Genomic DNA, 22951 nt, shown 5'->3' on the forward strand with positions numbered 1-22951 from the left:
GATCTGTGTTCCCCCCGTCTCATAAAATAGCTAAGAGCCACACACTTGGAGCGATCGCTAATAATTGAGCCTGCTTGCCTCCTCATGCTCCTCTGAGGCTGCCGTCCGCATGTGAGGGTGCCTGTGTCCCATTTATCAGGCCCATTGGGGTGCAGCGAGGATCTCCTCACTCCCTGTCATGGCAGGGGCGAGAGGGGGACGCTCCAGGAGCTGGCTGGCCCCAGAGATCCTGGCACTGCTCATCCCTGCTGGCAGCCAGGCTGGCTTAGCCAGCGCTGGTTGCTGCCCGGGCTACAATATGCCTTTGAAAATTGGTTAAATCTCATAATGGGTGGTGAGCCACTGGCCCAGGTTGCCCAGAGAAGCTGTGGCTGCCCCATCCCTGGAGGGGTTCAAGGACAGGTTGGACGGGGCTGGGAGCAACCTGCGCTGGTGGGAGGTGTCCCTGCCCAGGTGTTATTGTTTGAGGAACCCACAACAATTTATTGTCATTTAGAAAACTGTTCTCTCGCCTGAGGACCCCTCCCCACCTGGGAAGGGGAATTGGGGAAAAAACAAGGAAACCTTAAGGTTGAAATATAAACAGATTTAATAGACTAGATAATTAACATTAATAACACTAAGGAACCAGTATTGATCCCGATACCAATATAAAATACACAAGGATTATACCCAGCCAATATGGGACACTGCGAGCGCTGTGGCTTCAGGAGGAAGGGAAGGGCTCAGGGCTCCGGCACCTGGGCAAGGAGTTCTCTGGACTGCAGCCATCAAGGGAGAGAGAGAGACTCCTCAGCAAACTTTCTGATTTATACTGGATGTGACATTCATGGTATGAAATAACCCCATTGTCCGGTGCCCAAGTCTCGCTCCTCCTCATCCCCGCACCCTGCAAGGCTCAAATACACTGAGACCTTGAAACCCGCATACCATAGGTGGCTATAAAGTAAATATTTTCCCCAATTCAGACGCTAGAGTTCTTCTAAAAGCACAGTTTTCCCAGGCATTAGAAGAGAAATTAGTCCCACGTCGCTCAAACCAGGACACCAGGGCAGAGGGGTTGGGACGAGATGACCGTTAAGGTCCCTTCCAACGCCAACCGTTCTGTGACAGCTGCCGCGCGCCCAGAGCCGCCGTTCCCAGCGCGACACAGCCCGCGAGGGCCGCCCGCCCTGGAGCCGGGGCGACCGACGCTGCCCGGCCGCGGGCGGTGCCGCAGGAGCGGCGGGGAGGAGCCGGCGGGGCGGGCGGCCGGGCCCTGCCCGCGGCGCTGCCCCCGCGGCGCTGGGCGGGCGGGCGGTCCCCGCTGCGGCTCGGCGCCTTCTCCTCCTCCCTTTCCTCCTCCTCCTCCTCCTCCTCCTCCTCCTCCTCCTCCTCCTGGCCGCTGCGGCGCGGGGGCTGCGGGCGGAGCGGCGGGCGCCATGAGCGGGGCGGCGGCGGCGAAGAGCGAGAAGCTGGACGAGGCTCAGGCGCTGGCCCGCAGCTGCGCGGGCAGACCCGACTTCCAGCCCTGCGACGGGCTCTCGCTCTGCGCCACCCACAGCCACGGCCGCTGCTTCCGCCTCCACTGGTGCTGCCACCTGGGATGGTGCCACTGTGAGTGAGCGAGCGAGCCCCAGCCGTCCCAACCGCCCTCGCGGTCCCAGCGGTCCGCCGCTGGCCGGCCGGTGGCGGGCGGGTGCCGGCCGGCAGGAGCTCTCCCCCGGCGGAGCTGCCCTGTCCCCCGGTGGGACCCCGAACTTGGGGGCTGCTGCCGGAGCGGGGCGGGGCGGGGGGGGGCGCGGCGGCGGTGGTCGGGAGAGTTGCCTCAGGGCCTCCACGCACCCCCCGGAGGCGAGCGGTGGCCGAGGGGCGAGCTCCCTTCGCGCTCCGCCACTGGGAGGAACCGGTCACCGGCCGCTTCGCCCTGGGTTCTAATTCTTTTCTTTTTACAGGCGCGCCGTTTACAGTCTTCCGCGTAGAGAAGTAAGTGCTTTAGGATATATAGGGTGCCTGTATATATATAGTTGCTGTTTCAAAACCCAGCGTTGAGCCAACTCGGTTGAAAAGGCGCTTGACGACTTTAATGTCTATGTTCAAGATAGTGATGTGTGTAATCATGGAGGCTGGGACTGAACTGTGGATGTCCAAACATAGTTGGATGAATAATTAATCGCCTACAGCCCTGAAGAGCAGGCTTTTCAAACAGCGTGTCGGTATGAGGTCGGGAAATGGTGATGGAGCTGTGTGCTTAGGTCGTGTTGCGTTTCGGAGATCTTAAACCCTGGATGGTCGGGGTTAAAGTTGGACTCCTCTGTGAGGGCTGCTGCTGAAGGTGTCCCTTGACTCCTGACGTCCCGTTCCCCTTTTAAGTCTGTCTCTGTCTCTCCTTGTAATTTAAACTCCTGCGTGGATTCCCCCACGCACATGCTTTTTTGCAAATTTTTGCTGAATGGGGAAAAGGGCCTGCCTAAAAAGCCACCTTTTGTTTGGAAGAGGGCTTCTGTTTGAATTAAATACACTTCCTAGGAATTTCGCTTTGGTTTGGGGTTCATCCGAAATCAGTTCAGAACAAAGGTTTTTTTCTGTGTGGTGGCATAACTGGCTATGTGAGAAGGTGCCATAGTCACTTGCTGCACAGGGACAGGGATGTCTCATTGGCATTTCATTGGTGACAAAAAGGCCCTCAAGTTGTGACCTAGATATATGCTACTTTTCCAAAATTTCTCTGGTTTTAGTTATTTGTGGTTGCCATCGAGATATACAAGCTTATAAGGACTCCGGAGTACAGGATGAGAGCCCAAACTGGTGTTTATAAATAAACTGGAGATCTGTTGGGGATGATCCTGGGAAGGGGAAGTAAATGGGGAGCTGGGAACACCTGGAAAAGTGTCATTGTGGAGAAGGATCTGGGGATTGGGATAGATCGCAAACTGAGCGTGCGTCAGCAGCAGGAGGCCTTTATGGTAGAAAATCCACAACCAGAACCCGAGCCTTCGCTTGGGGATGCATTAACAGGGGCATTGCAAGCGTGCAGTTTAATTGCTTCTCTTCAGCTCAGTAATGGTGATACCAGGCTGATGGGCTTGGTTTTGAGCATTGTACTTTAAAAAGCTGTAGAATTGGGGAGGTTCTGTAGGAGATCACAGGGATCAGCTTAGAAAATATGATTTACAAGGGGGTGCAAAAGCAAAGGCGTTGCTTCGGTGGTAAAAGATTGATGGAGGGAGATGAGCTTTGCACAGTGTAAAGGTAGCCTTGCAAAGAAAGCTGTGTTTTAGTCTTTCTCTACACAGACTTGGAAGATAACCACTTATCACCTGTGGCAAGGAAAGTTTAGGTTTGGATGTTACAAAAACGTTTTAACTAGGAAATGAAGCAAGGGAAGGTGAGGCATCGTGGTCCTCAAAGACCTTCAAAGCAGGCTTAGACTGGTGTCTCTTAGGAGATACATGGAGCTGATTCCCTCTTGGAAGGACCACTCAAGATCCCATCCAATCCTTGGAAATCATAAGATTTAAAAATAATTATAGCTTTTGCCGGAAGTACAGACTTTCTTCTTAATTCCTCCTTTATCGCTAAGGAAACTTTGAGATACATTTGCCCTAGGAAACCACGATTTTTAAACGAATGAAGTCAAATGCGTCATTTTCTTGTTTAATCTTCTGAAAGCCATGAAGAAGCGCTCTGCCTTCTTGCCCCCTTATTTCCTAATGCAAATTTCAGAGCTAAGGATCTCTTTGTATCCTGCTCCTGCAGAATTAGTTGAGTGGGACTTAAAAGGGGTAAGAATGAGGCCTATAATGGAAAATTGTATAGAGGTCAGAGATGTAATTAAACGGTGTTGGCAGTTATCTTCCGTAAACGCAGTGCTGTAGTACTGACTTGGGGATCCTCAGAGGGTTCTTGAAAGTGGTTTTCTGTGGCTCTTAAGAGCTGTATTGGGGTACAGGAAGCTCTACATCAATTAAAATGGCCTTTGAAGTATTATTTTCCATCAGCGTCCAAGGTCCTGGAGAATGTCAACTCAGTTAAAGTGCACTTACACTGAAAAATGACAAAAACTCACCACCGCTACAATGAGTAGATTGTCTCCTCATGTGTATTCAGGATCACATCTGCTTACTTAGTGACAGAAGCAATTCTGTGTTGCAGAGCCACTTGGCTGTAGAAAGAATAATTGAGAAAGAACCTAGTCTGAATTCCTCAAAGCCATTTTTGTTGGCACGTTGTGAAGTGAGCGGTACTTTAAGCGCTCCCTTTACCTCCGATGCTTCCCTGTCCGTGAAATGGCAATAATAGCTGGCAGGCGAGATCCCAGAGACTGTTTAGTGTATCCAAACGGCTCTGAGAACCTCAAGTGCTGTGGGTATCTGTATGACTTCTGTGTCTAACCCCGGGGGTTTATCTCGGGTCATTTTCAGTCTGTTTCCAGCGTGGGGGGGGGGCAGATTTCCCTGTGAGATGGGAGGTGGTTCTCTAATGTGCCCCTGTGCCTGGGGAAGCTCTGAACCCAACTAAAACTTCCATAAGCAAGCGCACCCAAAATGTGCAGCACCGGTGGGATTGGAGAAGCTGCAGGTGGGAGGGGTGGCAGGGCACTGGGTGTCACTGGAGACGCCTGGCTCCGTGGGCATCCAGGGTCCGGGCTGGCAGGCAGCACCTCGTGTCCTGCTGCAGTAGATGCCTACAGCACCCTTCCCCGTGTGCTGCCAGGCATCCATGCGCCTGCCGACTCCTGCCTCCGAGGGGAAGCGGGAGGAGGGCTCAAACCTTCGGTGTCCTCTTCCCTGCAGGGAAGAAGGTGTTGACCGAAGAGGTGTTTTGACTTCAACCCCTACGTTTGTCCTGCTGCACGTTTCTCTTGCTTGCACTGCGCCCTCTCAGTGCGTTCCACTTGCCAGGGTGACGGCCCCCTGTTCGCCTTCCCCCCCCGACAGCCGTGTGGGATTCTGTTTATTAGATGCAGGTCAAGAGCCTGAAATTACTCAGATCAGCTTTTGATCAGAGAAAATGTGCGCCAGCGGCGGGTCTGCAGCGAGGTGCTCGCCTTCCTTTCCTCACCTCTGGGTTTCTGCTGCGGCTCCGATTTGCACTGGTGCTGCCTGTGAGGCTGCTGGCTGCGCGGTGGTACCTGCCTCTGCCAGAAGGGATCAGACCCTTGGGGTTACATCTCTCCTGACAGCAGGACTTTGTGTTTTGCTAATTTTACTTCCTAGGAATTAGCTCACCAGAGAAAGCATCACCCTTGATACCATTACAAGTTTGGCTTCATCCCTGGACAAGGCAAAAATAGGGTATTCTGTTGCAACTGTGTTCATGTTTTAATCTGAATACCTGCCGTTATGTTAAACACCTTGCAAAACTCTCAGTATGTTACGTTGCAGTTGTCAAAAACACGTTACAAATAATGGTTCCACAATACTCGTTTCACAGCAGTTGTATCAATAGAGAGTAATTGTGCTACCTTGTATTAGCCTTTCTGTGGTGTTTGTTGCGTTGGTTTTTTTTTGCCTTGGTTCAGCATCAAAAAAGCAGGCTTTTAGTTACTTAAAGCCTCCTGTGTATCTTATGCTGAAAAATAAATGCGGCAAATAAATTTCAGTTCCACCACTTTGGCGAGATTCAGCTGTTTGTACGATTTACAGGAAAACAAGCGGAGCATGGGTGAAAGCTGTGAGGTTTCCTTTGGGTGGTCAGAAAGGGAGAACAGTTGCTAGGCTCAGACGTGTAAAAAGAATGGTGGCAGTATAGGTTTTTACAAATACAAATGCTCCTCCGCCCTTGCGTTTTGCTAAGTGGTGTATAACGTTTGCAGGTGTGCCTTGAAATAGCTTCCTGCTCCCTGGTGTGCATCACGTAATTATGGGACTGTTACGCCCCAAGTTTGCATCCAGACCTGGCAGTTTCTGCGTGAGGTCAGGGCTTGGCAAGAAACCCAAGGAACTGTCATTCCTCAGCCAAGAGGAGAAAATGGGTTTATGTGATGGGTGGCACGCCACAAAGGGCACGTGGTTTTGGGGAGAAGGGCTTCTCTGATCTCTGTGCCAGAGCATATTCTGGGGACGCAGAATCAGAGTATATTTATGTTTCTTGTTCATCTGCCCGCCGAATAGGGAGACCAGGATTTCTCTTCGGTCTCAGAGCAAGCCCCGTCGCTTCCTCATTGTGTCTGTTTCCCAGGCGTCTGCAGGTCCCTCAGAGGTGGACCAGCCAGCGGAGGTGTGGGTCTGCTGTCGGTCTCCGCTGTGTGCTTGGGCGGTGAGAGGTGATTATCCATCTCCCACAGCTGCTGCCAGGGAATGAAGCAAATCAGCACAGTCACTGCACCTGTGTGCACTCTGAGCAGATATTTGTTTCTTACATTCGTCTCTACTTGAAATACCAGTGCTTTTATTTTATAACCTTTTTAAATAAAACCCATCGTTTTCTGTCCCACAGAAGTGCTGAAAGCTCTCTGTCGAGGCCAGCCTTCGTTACACCTCTTCCAGAGGGAAAGATGTGGTGTTGCCTGTCACATCGCATCTCCTGCCTGTCCTCTGGCAGCGTACACACCCTGGCCCCACGCGCCAGGTGCTGGTATTTTCCCCTGCTACGTAGTGATGTGTGCAGCATATAAGCAGCTCTGTGCACACAAGTAGCGTTTCCGTGGTGTCTCTCCCACCTCTCGAGCGACAGAAGCTATCGGCAGGGGCTCTGACAATCTTTGAAGCCCGTGTAATTATTCAGACCCCAGTCTGCCTGTGGGAACCGTAAGCGGGGAATCAGCAAGGCAGCATTTCCTTCCTGTAACAGAGCATTGGTAAGTGAGCTAAAATGGCTATTGGAGGTATTCAAGTGCACTGTGACGGGGCTTGGGGGTCTAAAGAGGAGTTGTGTCTGCCTGCCAGCCAGCTTCTGTTGATCCCTCCATGTTAGAGAAGCAGCTACAGCCCCGGAGGGGATCCTAAAATAGGCGCTGGGCTGCTCTGCAGCATTGCGTCCATTGTAGATCTCCAAAAGCCTTGCTTTTGTTCCGGTGGTGTTTCTTTGTGTTGGTTTTTGGTGGCTACGAAACTCTTTGACGCATCCAGGAGAGAGCCAAAGGTCTCTTCGTAGTGTACCAGTGCTTTACGTGTATCTCTGTCTGCAAAAGGTGGCACAGACTGGAGCTTACTGGAAGTAGCCAGTCTGGCAGTAGTGACGGCGACTCGGCGTTCCAGCGCTGCTGTTCCACAGGGCAAAAGTACATCCTGATGACTGAGTTGATGGATAAATGTGAAAAGGGAGTTGTGACATGCTTATGTTTTAAATTCTGAGACTGAATATTTGGAGTAGCTCACACATTTTTCTTTGTGGAAAAGTCTGTCTAAAACAGGGATGGAGCAGTGGGGCTAGGAACTCTGGGGCTGGGCGTTCTCTGAGAACACGGCTCGCCTTGGTGGGAGGGCGATGACAGATCCTCAGAGAAACGGGCATTTTTCATTTGCTTTTGCTGTGAAAAGGATTTGAACATCCATCCAGTTTAAGGCCGTGTATCTGGACAAAACGTTTGTGCACAAGCAAGGTGTTACGCTGAGCACCAGGCAAGGGCTGCAGAAAGGTGGATTTTACAGCTTGTAACGGGAAAAGACTTTGAAGGAGGATTTGCTGCCTGTGGCTGTGCGAGATCTTCTTTACACCTGTATTTTGAAGAGCTATGATATTCTAGCTTCATTTCACTAAGCTGTACACAACGAAGGAAAGAATGTTAGCTTCACGTATTCTGAAGTGTAACTCTGAGGGAAAACACTTATCTGCCAGTTTTTATGGGCGCACCATTCTGGACCTGGATTGCGTTTTGTTGCTCTGGGTTTACTTATAATCCGCAAATCACAGTATGAATGTACTGTTGATGCTGTGTCTCAGAAGGAGAACCCACAGGTGTAGATTCATCGTACCCTGTGGGAACATCAGCGCCTTTGAAAGAACCTGCTGGCATGCATTTTGAAATCCCTACTATAATCAGTTATGTTATGTTTAGAGACGTGCGTGTTCTATTATTATTATTACTACTACTATTATTATTATTAGTAAAACCCTTGATGTCACTTAACAGGAATAGACCACAGGAAAATCTTGGAATTTAAGTTACTTGCTGTTAGTACATCTTGTAGGACTAACTCTTCTGTGCCTCATACAGGATTGAATAGAAATCACTGCACTTCCTTGTTCCAAAAACCCTGACAAAAAGGGGCCTTGTGTACTAAAATGCTTTCTGCCAGCCAAAAACTCTTGTTTGTCGTGCATGAGGCTGCGTTTTTTAATCTGTCTGTCCAGCTGAGGAGCGTGATTCACAAAGAATTATATCTGCTTGCCCAAAACGCCATGACCTGATGGTAAGAGCCTCCGCGAGTTGCAGATTAATGACACCTCTCCTCTGTAGCCGCCTGAAGGGTTAACCAGCTGTTTTCCTGAAGCCTGCTCTGGACCAGCCTGAAATGAGGAGCCTGTGGGTGTTTCCTACCGGAAACAAGTACTTCCGAAGGAAAAGTTCATTAACATTGCGTCCCCTCAGCGGGTGCGGTTTCTGTGAATTCAGGACATTCTGAACATCTTTGTGGTGGAGGAGCCCCTGCTCCTGCTCCTGCTCAGAGGTCTTGGTTCTGGTAAAAGGCGTCAGGCGCGTTTCTCACTGCGGAGTAACAGCTCAGAAATAAAATTTGTACCGGAGTACAGGGCCTGTGGCAAGCGTGCGGCTTCCTTCCTGGACTCTGCAGGTGAGGAGATCTGTTTGCCAGCTTGAATCTGCAAGTGTGCTTACTCTGAGTGCCTAAATGCAAAAGCGCGACTGCAGTGCCTGCTGACACATTATCCTTACCCTTGTGGTTGCTGATGGATGTTTCGTGCGTCTCAGACTGCAGCCCGTGGTCGTATCCTTGCATTGCCCTATGAGACAAACTGAGTCACGAGATTGTCGTCTTCATGGTTTCCATCCTGCAGGTCTGCAGAGCTGACTGTGTGGAATTTAGTTTGCTGGAAGCACTGAAGAGGACTTCCAGGCACTTGGCACAGGACCTCAGATTTCCTGGCAGCACCTGTGTACTCATCAAGAATATGTTTTGTCACTGCTCGTGTGGATGCAACCAGCAGAGCTGGGCTTGTAGAGAACGGACATCCTGGGGATGTCTTTATGTAATGGCTCTCAATTTAACCAACGCTGCCTTACGCTTCATGACTCACTTCGAGCCTTGGTAACTTAGTTCTGCACGATAATAAGGCTATACCAGAAATTTTTGTTTCTATAAGGGACAAAAAGCAAAATGTTTTACTCACAAACATTGTAAGATGTTCCAGAACGGTAGCTCTGACAGTGTGGGCTTAGCTGTTGATGGATGGCACAAGCTTATACGAATGTAAAAAGCTGGTTGACAGTAGATTGGATTCCAGGTAGTGTGCATATGTGTGTATATCTCTCTCTGTGCGTATATATATGTTTTTTCTCTCTCTGCATATAAAGTGACCCTGGTTTAGTGTGGTATGGTTTTCATTCCAGCACCCTCATGAATTTATCGGTCCACAAGATACAGAGTATGTTTTCATAATGGCTTTGATTCTTCCACTAATCAATTTTTACGTAGTGACTGATCACAGAATTCAAGAAGTGCAGCTGATGCAATTTGGAGATGTTTCTGCCAATAGTTCAGTATAGTCACATAGATGGAAGTCAAAAAACTACTGGGAAAGTAAAATCTGATTGCTTGGCAACTATACCTTGTTTTTAATATACCCATACTTTAATTTAGGCAATGTAACAGTTGGAATTTATATATAACCTATGTTGTAAAACAATTTCAACAAGAGGCGGGCATTTGTATTCTTGCTGTCATGCAGAGCTTGAGAGCCCACACGCGTGCTCGCCAAACTGCTTGTATTGCTCGTGTGCTTGTCCCCAGCCCCCAAACCTGTGCCCTGCTGTGCCCGGCGAGAGGATGCTCTGCGGGCGTCCCTCTCGCTGCCCGGTGCTGGAGCACACCTGCAGCCCTTTCGGCCAGGGTGCTCGCCTGCCTCGTGCCTCGTGCTGTGTAGCTGCCTGTGGTGTTTAGATTTGAGTTCTTTGCTTATCCCGAGCCGCATTCCAGGGGTTTGCACTCACTCACAAGTGGCTCCTGTCCCTGGTGAAGGGCTTGGACACCATCAGTTGTGTCAGGGTGGACGGATCAGCTCTGGGAGTCTTCTGCCGTCCACCAGAATTAGCCTGTCTGTAGGCAGGGCAGGCAAGAGGAGCCACTCACCTTTTTCTTTGTTTTTCCTACCCTGGGCCACTGGATTTTAGCATTCCCCAGCTGGTGCCGTGAGATCTTGGCCCTCTTGGTGTGAAGCTGAGGGTGATGCTTTTACCGCTCTGCCAGCGTTCGCTCACCCTGCCGCAGCAGCAAGTGCTGGGTTTGCTCCCTCCTGCATCGTCCAGCTGCTCTGAGCCATTTCCCCCAGTGACACAGCTCACCTCCTCCGCCTCCGAGGGTGGCACTTGGTCTTCTATTTTTTCACGCAGAGCATCGCTGGATCCCACTTTCCTCCGCGGGAAGGGCTGGCACCCATACCTGCACACACCAGCTCCATGCGGTGATGTATTCTGGGCTTAAGCTGGGAAAGTGGTCCTTTTAATTCTCCCGAAATGGGTTTGGTGGAGGCTTGTAATAGAAATACAAAGATTGGTTTAAAATGAAGTATGAATGGAAACGTGCGTAAATAGGCACCGGAAGAAGCAATAGGACGAGAGTTACAAGACTGGCCTGTATTGATAACGAGGATGCTGTTCCCAGCAATGAAGTTGAAGAATGGGTTGTTTGTCGAGCCCAGAAGGCTCGCGCTCTGGTAAGACCACCGCACAGATGACGTGTCAGCGGGAGCCCCGGTTCTCTGACACAGGAAGGCAGCAGCACAGGTACGGCACGTCGCGTGCGCCATTGTTTCTCCTGTCAGCCCGCCAGGAGAACAGGCTGTAGCAGCAAAGAGGTGGCTGTTCCAAGCTACAAAATCCAACCTCCCGCCTCAGCCGTCCGTCCAGGCTGTCTCCTGTGGGTACAGAGCGCGGGTCTCATTTGCACAGTACAGCCCTTCGCAGGGGTCTTTCCATTGAAGAACCCGTGAGCCGTTCTGTTTGTCTGAGAATTCACAAGAAAACATTCGCATGGCACACGGGGGCTCACGGCTGCCCCTCTGCAGCATGTACTACGCACCTGGAAGAGGACCGTAACTCATCTCTCTACTTTCTGTGGTTTCTCTAGACCAGGAAATGCCTTCATTTTCTAGGTACCTTCTGGCACTGATCTGTGCTTATCCTTCTTTGTTACCATATCAGCACACTGACGGTCTGCATGAAAAGGATGGGATGCCGAAGCTTGAGCAGATGGTGCACAGGGATGGTTTTGTAGAATAAATATTTAGCACTAAGCCAGTAGGGGTTTTTTTTGCTGTCTTCTCTACTGAATTTAAAAAATATCTAGTGTAAGTTGGGGACGAAATTTTTCAGGGAAACGTGCAAAGAGCGGCTGTTCTCCCCGTTGGGGGAAGCTTTGCAAAGGGATGTTGGAAGGCAAAGGCCCGTGGGTTGAGAGCTCAGGTTGTGATGGCCAGCGCTTGGCTGCCGTGCTCTTGGTGAGCCGTGCTGGCGGAGGCACCCGCGGCTGCCTGCTGCGCCTTCCCCACCTGCACCGCGGGGGGCTGGGGGGTGGCGTTGTCACAGCCCAGCACTTCAGAACGCACGTGTGGTGTGCAGTGTCGTTCCGTGCTTTTTTGGGTGGCAATACTCTGTTCCTTTACAATGGTTAGTAGGTAAATATGGCCCCTTTCGGAGGGTTTATGGCTGCCCGAAACACTTCTCAAGCCTCCAGGGTTGTTCTTTCTGTAAGTCTGGTAAATCCATGTAAGAAATGAGAGGAAAGAGCAGGGATGATATAGAAGGAAGCTCCAGGGTCTGTTTGCATTTAAGAGTTACCTGCTTTAAGCAGACGTGCACAGAAAACCCCGAAAGGCTTCAACAGCTCACAGCATGTAGCATCGTGGCCCTTTTTGTATTTAAAACAAATCAAGACAAAAGGGCATTAAAATACAAATTTGGTGAAGAAAAACTTTCTGATTTTTTTTTTTACCCCTCTCTCTCTTGGTTTCCTGTGAAAAGCTTATGGCTCATCACGTCAAGGGCTGTCACAGCTGTCTCGGCTATACAGCAATGAGAGGGAACACCTCTCCTTCACATGAGAGGAGACTTGGCAGCTGTACAAAATCGCTGCCGGGGGAGCCACTGTAGAAACACTGCTAGACTGGCTCTGTTCCGTGCTTGGATGAGGTCGGGAATGGGACGGATGTGTTAGTGCTCTGGCGTAGGTGCTTCTGTGAGAAGGCTCTGTAACGATACGCTTTGGGTAGGTCAGAGCCTGCTCGTGCTTCCTGCTCTATTTCCAGACTGCTGAAGTCCTGTTGCACGACTTCTTTTTCTTTTATGGTGGTGGTGGTGGGGTGACTTGTGGTCCTTTGCGGAGCTGCCTTCTGTCCTCGGAGTCTCTGTTGTGATCCCTTACGGTGCCTTCTAGCTCTGCCACAAGTACTGGAAATGTGCAGGGTGCTCTGTTTGCGTTCCACGCACTAGAAATCTGTTTGAACAATCGCAGTGTTTGTTGTTCGGAAAAGCGCAGGGTGAAAGTAGCACTTGCATTAAGGTGCTGCGTATCTTTAGCTCTGAGGCTCCTTCAGCATCGACAAGCATTTTAGTTATTCTTCATTATAACCACCAGTGTCACAGTTCAGCTTTACTTGAGCTTTTACCGTAAACCTGACGGTGCTTCAGTGTCCTGATATATTTTTCTTTTCCTCTGGTGGCTTATTCCACGTCTCACATTCCCAACACAGCCCATAATGTTTTGCTAGATACGACATGAAGGCTATTCCATACGATACAAAGAAATAGAAACTGGGTTAGCAGGGTTTTTGTTTTACATGTGCCATCTGCAATTGTGCTCCGGGTTTCTCCTTCCATTTGCTCTCGCCCCTCTGGAAAAGCTATTACTGTGCTGTAAACAAAGTGTAATTTGAAGCTATTACAGTCCTTGGTGAATATTTATGGTTAGGGCAGTCTTTGTTTGCAAAGGTTTGTTGTCCAAGCTGTGTGTACAGCTGGAGAGAGGCAGAAGGAGGCAGGCCAGAGGTGGTCATTTTGTCCGCTGTTGCAGCCTGTGGGGCTGGAAGGCAGCATCCCCATGAGGTGGTGAGATGACCCTTCTACTCTGCTGAATGTTTCGGGGGGCGGGGGGAGGGGGGTGGTGGTGGAAAAGGTGTGGTGGGTACCTTGAGCGGGCTTAGCGTGCTGAGTGCCCTTCAGTACTCATCTCCAGGCTGTGGGCTGCAACCTTTGCTTCAGTCTGTAAAGGAGGAAACCCCCCTGTCTGCCCCAACTTTCTGCTTTGTCAGTGGTGAAATGATACCCGGTTCCTTACCGGGCCCAGGCTGGGGCCAAGGGCGGGCAGAGCTGTCTGGCACCGGTGCCACCCACCACCCCGGGGATCCTGGAGAACCAGCTGGGTGTTTGACAGTTTGTACGTTGTCCTTGGGCTACTGTGCCAATCCAGGCAGCAACACGCTACTCCAGCTTGTAGCTGTCATCACCTGCAAGACAACTTCATTTAAACGTCTGAGGGGCGTGCATCCAGTCAGCTCTTCCTAGAGAGACAGACTTGTCTCTCCTGCCACACTGGCACGATATGAAACAAGTCCCCCTGGAAGAACACTTGGTAGTCCTCCATCTCTTGTGAAGAAGAAAGCCAGTGCTTGAGAAGCCGATCTCCAAGGTTTCCCCATGCAGAGAGATGTGGAAGAAGCGGTTCCGGAGCTGCGCAGGTTAAATCGAGCCATGTTACATTAAATACCGTACGGTCAGCAGGCCTTCGTTAACCCTGCCAGTTTTTGGAGAGTAGATAAGAGTGGATTGGAGGGTGCAGAAATCTTTGCCCAAGCAGCTGCAGGGGAAAGAATACACAGGAAAAAAGCTTTTATGGGTCAGTTAAAAGGTGTCTAAATGTCTTGCATGCAAACAAATATACACAGTACGTGTCGCTGACTTAGACTTGTAAGATTCACAGCAATCTTTTAGTATTTTCTGAAGTGCATTGCAATTCGTGGTGTTGTTTATCAGGAAAAAAATCCTTCAAGGTGGCATTCTGAGAGGGCAAAACTGGGGAATTTATTATGAGAAACCTCACGGCTGAAAGACGGATTTATTCTTTTTTTTTAATATGCCAAGCACATTAATGAGTGTCAGAGGTAAACTAGAATGCTGGGACGAAGGGAAGCAGAGAATAAAATGTTTAAGCAGCACCTCTGCTTATTTCATGGTTAAGTTATTTTGTATTAGCCACGGAAATTGCTGCTGTGTCTGTTTGGTGAGGATGCATGCAGACTGCTCAATTAGCAAAAAATCAGAAAGCAATGACCTCGCGGCTCGCTTCGAAAGGCTTGTGTTTGTTCTTTGTAAGCAGGAGGCACTATAATACAGCTTCCAATCAATCAACCACATAGTTCTGGTAATCAATGCACAAATAGACTCTATATCTATATTAAATGGAAGCACGCATCTACTTTTGGGGATAAAATATTTTCCAAGTTGCATGAGTTTGCTCGAGATCTGCAGGTGACGATAGAGCTCACTGCTCTGCTGGATTCTGCCTTAACCTGCTGGCAGGTGGCAGTGGAGGCGCGGAGCCAAGGCTCTGGTGAGCAGCATCCATCTGATTTGGCAATAAAAATCCTATTTCTGTGAACAGAAAAGCAGGGAGATGAGCACTGCCCAGTACGTACCTCCTGGGACGCATTTGGAAGAGTCATTTTGGGTATCGGCTAATTCTCTGGGGGGGGATTCGATTTTTGGCTTTCAGGAGGATCAGTTGAATAACGGAGACGTGGAAAAACAATCAGTCCTTTTTAGTTGCGCACAGGCCGCTGTCACGGTGCGACTGGGGTCGGACAAAGAGGCGCAGTGTCCGGGGAGGGGAACGCTTTGCCAGCGTGCAGCGGCAGCAGGTGTAGGTACTGGTGCCGGCTTTGGATTGTGACAACTGGTCGAGCGTAGCCTACGTACCACCTTCTGAAGTCTCTCCTTGTCTCGCATTTCACCATTATCATCTGTTAGCATATGGCTGACACGGATAACTGTGACTTATCATGAAAATAATTTTGGTAGCACCTAGTTTCACGCATTCCCCGTTAAACACCCAGGAGAAGAACAGGCTCCTGTTTCCCCGAAGCCCTTTTGCTGTGATGGTGGAACTGCAGAGCCAGAGCTGCGACGCTTCTTCAGAGCAGCTATTACAGTGCTCGAGAGCTTCCCAAACTTCTGCAAATGCAGCAAACTGCTTTTCATAGGATGTCGAGTTTGATTTTTTGACATGTGCAGTATTTTTTCTTCACCAAATTACCGTCTTCCGCGTAGGCAGTGGTGGCAAGTGACCCAGGAAACAAACTTGCGATGCAGTGTCTCGTCTGGCATCTGTATTTGTGTAAAACACTGTAATTTACGGGAGCGTTCATCAGCGCAGCTCAATCACAGAGTTCTTCAACTGACTTGGTGGGAATAAATAGGCAATAAATTTCGCGCTAGCGTATTAAAAGGAATGTATCGGAATAGGTGCTCAAAATACTATTTTATCATAGACTTTTGCCAGCTGTTTAAAGCCAGCAAAAATATTGCTGTTTATTTCAGCGGGACCAAGATGTATTGTAAGAGAACTCGGGGACTTGTGCTTTTGGGATAATTTTCGGTGAAAAAGCCATCCCTGCCCGTCCTGCAAGCTGCAGGGGTGGAGGGTGATTTTCTTTTTAAATTTCTGCATTTATTTTTCATAGGATGCGTCACGGCTGATGCATTTACACGCGTTATGTAGGGTAAGGAGTTGTGACTGAGGCTGTAACTACAGCTTTGTCTGTGATCCAGTGTGACAGTCCCAGCCGTGAGCACCCAGCACCCTTTAAAGAGGGACTTGGTCGTGTTTTAAAACAGAAGTTTAATCTGTCTAAAATAAGCAAACTTGGCCCTACAACTAGCAGTAACTCAACAATCCTGCACCAGAATTCTACAGAAATGTAGAAATCAGTTCATGTAGAAAATCCTCTTTTTTCCAGGCGATTCCTGCTTTACCCTGGCAGAGGCTTGTCCTTGGAACGTGAGGAAACGCTTTCAGCCGCTGTAAGGTCAGACAAACGGGGATCTGAAATCCTCTGTTAACAGAATAGCCGCTGTTTTCTTCTGCCCTGAAATTAGTGCCAGCAGGGCAGTTCTGAAACACGCAGAGAATTACCACATGCTGCTGCAAGGGTAAAACAACCAGCGGAGCTCCCACGTAACACCTCATCTCCCCCTGCCGCCGCTTGTTTCAGGGGGGAAAAGAAAAAAGGAATCAAACTGATGAATCAAAGATCCATCATTCAGTGTCCACCCCGTAAGCTACCTTGGCTTAAATCCCCTGCTTTCTTCTCCCAACGTCCCCCAGCCTTCTGCCAGCACCTGCTTGGCTATTTTAAGTGGAAAAATACAGTCCTGTTGTGCAGACACCTTTTTTTCTTGATCACGTTAAAACCTTCACCAGGGCCTTCCTTGGAGACACTTCAACTAGAGGTGGCACCAAATAAGAGTTGGGAACATTTTTTTTCACTAGTATCTGGTTTTTATTGTTGGTTGTCAATGGAACAGAATAGGAGCCCCCACAGAAACACCCCAAATACATGAATAAACCCAGCGTTGGGGTTTCAGGCAAGGGCGGGTTGATGCAGCCTGCATTTCAGTTTCCGTGAGCTGAATTTTATCAGCCGCTGTTCCAACCAGCAGCATGCTAATTGGTCATCTGATTGTGTTGCTTCACAAGACAGTAGCATATTTAATGTTTGCTAATTTGAAAGAAGGATTTGGGAAGACCAGCGCCTGGCAGGAAGGCGTGGGCTGCTGCTGCTGTTGGAGCAGGTCGTGAAGGGAACGTCTGCCCGGAGAGCTCCCCAGAGAAGGTGTGTCAGCAAGACTGGAAAAATGCCCGGGACCCCATCCCTCAGTGACTGCCGGAGCTGAAATGTCTGTGCTGCTGCTCCAAGGGGCGCCGGAGGAGCAGGAGCTCTCTGGTTCAAGTGTTCGGTTGTTTGATGCTGGTGCTTCATTCCTCTGAGTCACAGCAAGTTTAGAAACGAGACCATGGTACATTAAAGAGATGGCAAGTGGAGAGGATGGCTTTGTATTTTCTGCCATCCAGCCATAATCAAACAGGAGGGGAAAAAGCCTGTTTTATTTTCACTGAGCTTTTGCAGTGGCTCTGTTAACAATTATTCCACAGATAGTATGAAAAAAGTGCTTGATGAGGTATCTGAGGGGAAGCTGGTCAGATCTAGTCACAAAATGTTCTTTTCCCCTGCCCACCCACTGCCGCCGTCTCGTTGCTCTCAGCCTGTTCTCTCCCATGGCGTGACAGGGGTGGGCTTTTCTCTTCTGCGGGGCTGGTGCTCGTTCCTCTGAGCCTGCTCTCTGTCTGCTGGGCTCGCCTCGTGCCTCTCCCACGCTCCGGTGCTCCCCAAGCTCTCCTCTCAGCTCCCCGCTCTTCATGGCGTTTCCTCTCTTCTCCCCGTCCGCCGGTGATGGGGTTTGAAGTCCCAGCAGAGGAGTGCAGCCGACTTTCACAGGAGCCGTTTTTCCCTTCCAATAGCGACAGCGCAGCAGGGACGGGAAGAGCCTTCCCCAGCGCTCGAGGTTTCCCCTGGTGACACACTGGAGCTGGGCTGGCAAAGCTCAGCCTGCGCGTGGGCCCTGGCAGAGCCCCTCAGCGCCCCGGGGGCTGCTGCAGCCAAGAGTTGGGATCTCTCAGCCCGTCCCATTGCCAGGGCTTTCAACAGGCGGCTGGGACACCGACTGCCACGCTGGCTGGGAACTTGTTGCAGTCAGAGCCCTTCCCACGGCTGGGAAGGATTCCCGGGCTGAGGATGGGATTTTTTTACTGCACAGAGGCACAGTGCCGGGGGCGAGTCCTTGCGGAGAGGAAAGCCTTTCTCTCCTTTTCCTGTCCCGGGCCACGCTCAGCCTCCCTGAGCAGAAATGCAAACACTACCCCAATTTTCCAAAGGAAGAGGCAGTCTGGGGGAGAAGAGCTGCACCTACCTCTGAGCCACAGAGACAAAAGCGTGTGGCAGATCTCATCGCAGCACAGCCGCATTCGTTAGTGCGGCGAGACTTTGGTGGCTTTCTGCTCCTTACCTGGAGAGCTTCAAGCATCAAAACGGTCCTTCGGTGCTTTGATACCTTTTCTGCCTTTGCCAAGCAGTATTTGCAGCTCGGGCATCAAAACTCTTCCGAGAGCTCAGCTACTCGCAAGTCTTCTGGAAATTTGTGCTTTCGTAGCACATGAACCCCTAGGGAGACATGAATCTTTCAGAGGCTTCATGCAAATAAAACGCAGCACTTTACGGTCTTAGGCATAGCCTCGGGTTTCTCAGCTTTTCCTAACAAAGTACTGATTTTCTGCTCTTTTATTTCTTTCTTTTAGTAAAGATTTTCAGTTCAAGCGCTATATAACCAACATAATCCTATTTTCTTACTACTTAACCAGATAATCAAGATACCAAAAGCATTTCTATGGCTTGGGAATTCCTTTATTTTCCGCCTTAAAATTCTAATTGCAGCCATGTATGAATCTCTGGTTTATAATACAGAAGAACATGATTTAGTCCCCAGAAAAAAAGCACATGGAAGCGCATGCAGGGACTCATTGTCATTTGAAATAACAACAATAATATAATAAAATTTAGATCGTTGTAGCAAAAGTGTAAGCTAGAACCGCTCGGTTTTCAGTGAAAAAAAAGTCTCTGAGCATCTTTTCAGTTTTCTTCCCCCTAGGAGGGGGTGCAGGCAGACTCACTGTGTGTCCTGCTGCTTAGCTATGGAGTTGTGCCCCTGGAGTTAATGTTCTAGAGTTAGTGACATCCTACAGATGCCTTCGAAGCAGGGGCAGGGAAGGTTATGCTTACCTGCAGTATTACGTGTCAGAGAAGCCGTTCCAGGAGAGGACTGAACACCTTGAGGCCACTGGAAACAGCGCGGCTGCTGACGGCACGGAACCCTTGGTGGTTATTGAAGGCCAAGGGGAAGCTTCATCTTTTCATCTGTTTGGTTCTAACTTAAAGATAACGATCTTTAAATGCTGCTTTTCTGTTTTTCCCACAGGTAAATATGTCTATCAGCCCATGACACCCGTCGAGCAGCTTCCCAGCACCGAAATACCCGTTCGCCCCCGGGAGTCTACAAACACCATCCAGATCTCCGTTTCGCTCACCGAACACTTTTTGAAGTTTGCGCCTGTCTTCCAGCCCCCTCTGCCCCCCGACTCCCCGCAGTTCTGCACAATCGCGGACCTCTTCATTGACAATTACCGCGTGAAATGCATCAACGGGAAGATGTGCTACGTACAGAGGCAGCCTCCCCCCGTGCCCCACAAGATAAAGCCCGAGGAAGTCCCTGTTCGCAATGCCTTAATCACAAAAGAGAGCAATACACCAAAAACAGATCACTGCTCGTCCCCTTCCAGCTCTGAGGACTCCGGGATCAATGCGGTGGGGGTTCACTACGTGGAGTCGTGTGACGAGGACACAGAGGGGGTGGCTGAGCTGAGTTCAGAAGAAGATTACAGCCCCGACAGCAGCTGGGAACCAGACGAATGCCCGCTCTTGTCACCTTCGCAGTGCGAAATGGAAGTGATTGAGACTATAGAAACCACTGTGTGATCCGAAAAGTTGGTATCAGATCAGTCCAGTTCCCACTCAGTAATGTTGCTTTTGTAGTATTTATATTTTCTGTTTTTTCTGACAATCCCTTTTTTCCAGTGCACTTGATATTTCAGATTCCTCATGGGAGTGCGGTCACGGGACTCGCATATTGGTGAACTAGCAGCAGCCTGAGCAGTTTTAACATGTTCTCAGCCTGATCAGATCTCTCACGTCTGCACGTAAGGTAGTGATAAATCTGAAGACTTTTATAGCTGAAATAGGCCCTTTTCTTGGTCACATCATATACTACTTCTCACAAAAGGATGTGCCACTCGAGATGTTTCCATCTGTCGGGATGGTTGCAGTGGGCCTTCAAAGCACAGAGGGTGAGCTGGTGCAGCACGCCTGCGAGCAGCAAAACCAAGTTGCCCTTATTCTTTCTCAAACAGCTACACAAGGTGCGGCGACAAGAGGCTCTTTCCGTCTCTGTCTGTCCTTGCGCGTTGTCCATCCCTTTCTCTAGTGCTGGTGCGACCCTTCTCGAAGGCTGTTGGCACCGCTCTTCCAGCGGGTTGGTATGGCAGGCTAGAGAATGCACAAAGTGCCTCCAACTTTTCTCCAGGCTATGCACCGAGCATCTGCTGAGTTAGGTCAGGCTCTGAAATCTCCTGAGAAGGCAACCCGTTGTTCCGGAGGGGGCTCAGTTGCTTGGATCCAGCTGGTCCCTTTTCTCTACGTGGCTCTCGGGATGGGGATGTGGCTTTTGCAGCTCGGCAGGAGGGGGAGCAGGCAGAGATGGAGCGCGGCCGTCCAACCACTACCACGCTAGGCTGGGGTGTAAGATGCTAGGCGAAGGAAGCGACTACCTCCAAACACACAAGATCTGCCCTCGGCTTTGCCTGCTGCTTCCTCCTGTGCTGTTTGGTGCCGGACACACGCACTCAGGACCAAATGGCCTCGGGGCCTGCATTTGCCTGAAGAATAACAAAACTTAAAATACAAACAAAAAAAGTTTCTCAGCCACGCCACTGTGTCGGCAGAGCTCGGGGACAGCGTGGAGGTGCTCGGGGGAGGTGGCCCACGGGCTGGGTAGCGCGTGTGCTTGTTAAAATACAGCCTAAGGTCATTCTAGGGGAGAGAGGAGGCCTGGGCTCCCGCTCCTTTGCGCCCAGTTCAAGAGCCGCTTCTGAGCGAGGGCGTCCTCACACAGCTGGTAAGAGCGAGCCGTCTCGCTGGTGGTTTGGTTTCAGCCCTGCTTGAGGAAACAAAAACGTCATTCTCAGAAGATTTCAGTCAGCTTGAATCAGTTGGAGTCAGTAATAACTGTGTTTTCAACAGCATTACTGAATTTCTTTGTGTATTTGCTGTTTACGTTTCAGAAGTCCTTGGTGAATACAAGACTGTATAAATGTGTACAGTTCAGTGCTTGACACTAGATTATAGTCCGTGTTATAGGATGGCTCATCTCTCTCACTGTATCCTGACAATGTATTACTAATTTTATACACTTTGTAATCAGTATCTTTAGAAAACGTTTAGGCAACAGTGTGTGTATGTGCACATGCGCGTGTGCTAGGAGTTTACCATAAATGGTTATAAAGTAATACTGTACTTTTTAGACTAACACTTTCAGACAAAAATACTAGGTTTTATAGTTTTGATGACTTACAAAAAAAAGTGCAATGCTTGTTAAATGAGGAACTTGGGCCATTGCATGAACAGCGACATTCTCACAAGGCACCCGAAAATATTCTGGTTTTCTGAGGGCATTTAAACGAAGGCCGTAGTAAAACTAAATAGGATTTATTTATTTTTTAAGGGCGGGGTTGTCTTTCTTGATTAACTAAGGTTTCTAACAACCTTTTAGTGTCTTTTGACCATTCAGACACATTCCATAGGTAGAGGGAAGCGTTATGTATAAACCTACAGCATTTATTCATATTTAATCCTTCAATTGTAATCTTGAGCGGGGAGCTGGAAAAGCTCACTCTTGTGCCTGGCCTGCCTGAGCTTTCTTCCCAGGGGCGGCTTCTCCTTCCCGGGAGGCCGGGGCGGGCCGGCAGATGAATCCTGCCAAGGGAGGAGCGGCCGCGGGGCCTGTCCCGCTCGCGCTGCGGGCACCCAGCACAGGCAGGGGCGTCGGGGACGCTCCGACCTGGCACGAGCTCACCTTGCTTGCGAGCGAGCAGGAGCCGCCGCCTCCGGCTGTGAGCGCAGTGGTGGTCAGTCGGGTATTTATGACCAAGGCTTACCGTAAGATCCTGTGGGCTTGCAGGTTCATATCACTGTCGTCAGGATACATTCTCTCTTAACTGTAAGTAATTAGCAATATTCACAAGCTGTGTCTCCTACCCAGGATTTGTTCAGACGTCTTAAGCACAATAAGCTGCCTCTTCCTTCCGTCGTACTCGTAAAGTGTCAGTGGAGCAGCCTGGTGGGACAGGGCTAGTCCTGGAAGGCGTTTCAGCAGCCAGCGCAGCGGCAGGGTTCTCGCTGTGCTCCATCACGCGCCCCAGTTCAGAAACACGCTCCTCACAGGAACGTGCTTTCTTTTCTTTGCACAAACACTGGTGTCGATGTGCTGTAAGAGACGTGCCCTGGGCTCGTTGCTCCACTCTGCCAGGAAGAGGCGTGTATATTTCCTCTTTAATAAAATACTAAATAACTAAATAAGTTCTGCTTGTCCTAACTGCGTGTTTTCCGTGCTAGTGTGAAACATTCTGGTATTTCCAGCAAAGGAAGGGTCGCTTACCTTCAGGCTTCAGACGGAGGCACCCGAAACACGCACCCAGTGCTAGGCAGAGAAATGTAATAACCAGGTGGAGCGCACCAGGCCCAGCCCCACCTGGGTTTGGGCACCTGGTAAGTACTGGGGCTGGTGGGCAACCTCACAGCCCAGTTCTCGCTCGCCTGTAAGAGAGCTGCCCCAGTCAGGGGGGAGGACGGCGGGGGGAAGAGCTGAAGTCTGGCCGCGTTCAGCTGGCCGTAGCCCCTTGACTTACCTCTGACCAGGTTCACATGTGGCCGCAGGCTGGAAGCATCCATCTGGGGCACCGTTTTGTAGTTCTTAATGCTAGTGGGAAGAAGGTGAGTGCACTGGGCCCCCCAGGGTGCACGGCGCTGGCACTGCTCCCCAGCTGGGCTGCCCCCTATTCCTGCCACCCAGTGTGAGCTCCACAGGGACAGCCCCCGGCTCTGCGCGTTAGTTCCGTGTGCATGGAGAGCAACG

The 22951-nt window shown here is 50.1% G+C and overlaps 1 protein-coding gene across 1 annotated transcript; it reads left to right on the forward strand.

The window, feature by feature from the left end:
- Positions 1-1256: 1256 nt before the first annotated feature.
- C6H3orf70 (chromosome 6 C3orf70 homolog) lies at positions 1257-22397 on the forward strand. The gene is made up of 2 exons (XM_063338240.1): positions 1257-1596; positions 19184-22397. Exons 1-2 carry the CDS (start codon positions 1422-1424, stop codon positions 19738-19740), a joined length of 732 nt encoding a protein of 243 aa, XP_063194310.1. The 5' UTR covers positions 1257-1421; the 3' UTR covers positions 19741-22397.
- Positions 22398-22951: the final 554 nt, after the last annotated feature.

Source organism: Chroicocephalus ridibundus, chromosome 6 (assembly GCF_963924245.1).
Source record: "Chroicocephalus ridibundus chromosome 6, bChrRid1.1, whole genome shotgun sequence".
Taxonomy (NCBI): domain Eukaryota; kingdom Metazoa; phylum Chordata; class Aves; order Charadriiformes; family Laridae; genus Chroicocephalus; species Chroicocephalus ridibundus.

What these genes read in the sequence shown, in the direction of transcription:
- C6H3orf70 (XM_063338240.1), top strand. Translation starts at nt 1,422, where the DNA reads ATGAGCGGGGCGGCGGCGGCGAAGAGCGAGAAGCTGGACGAGGCTCAG. An exon ending in CCACCTGGGATGGTGCCACT is followed by an intron (nt 1,597 to 19,183) that starts GTGAGTGAGCGA and finishes TTTTTCCCACAG; the next exon opens with GTAAATATGTCTATCAGCCC.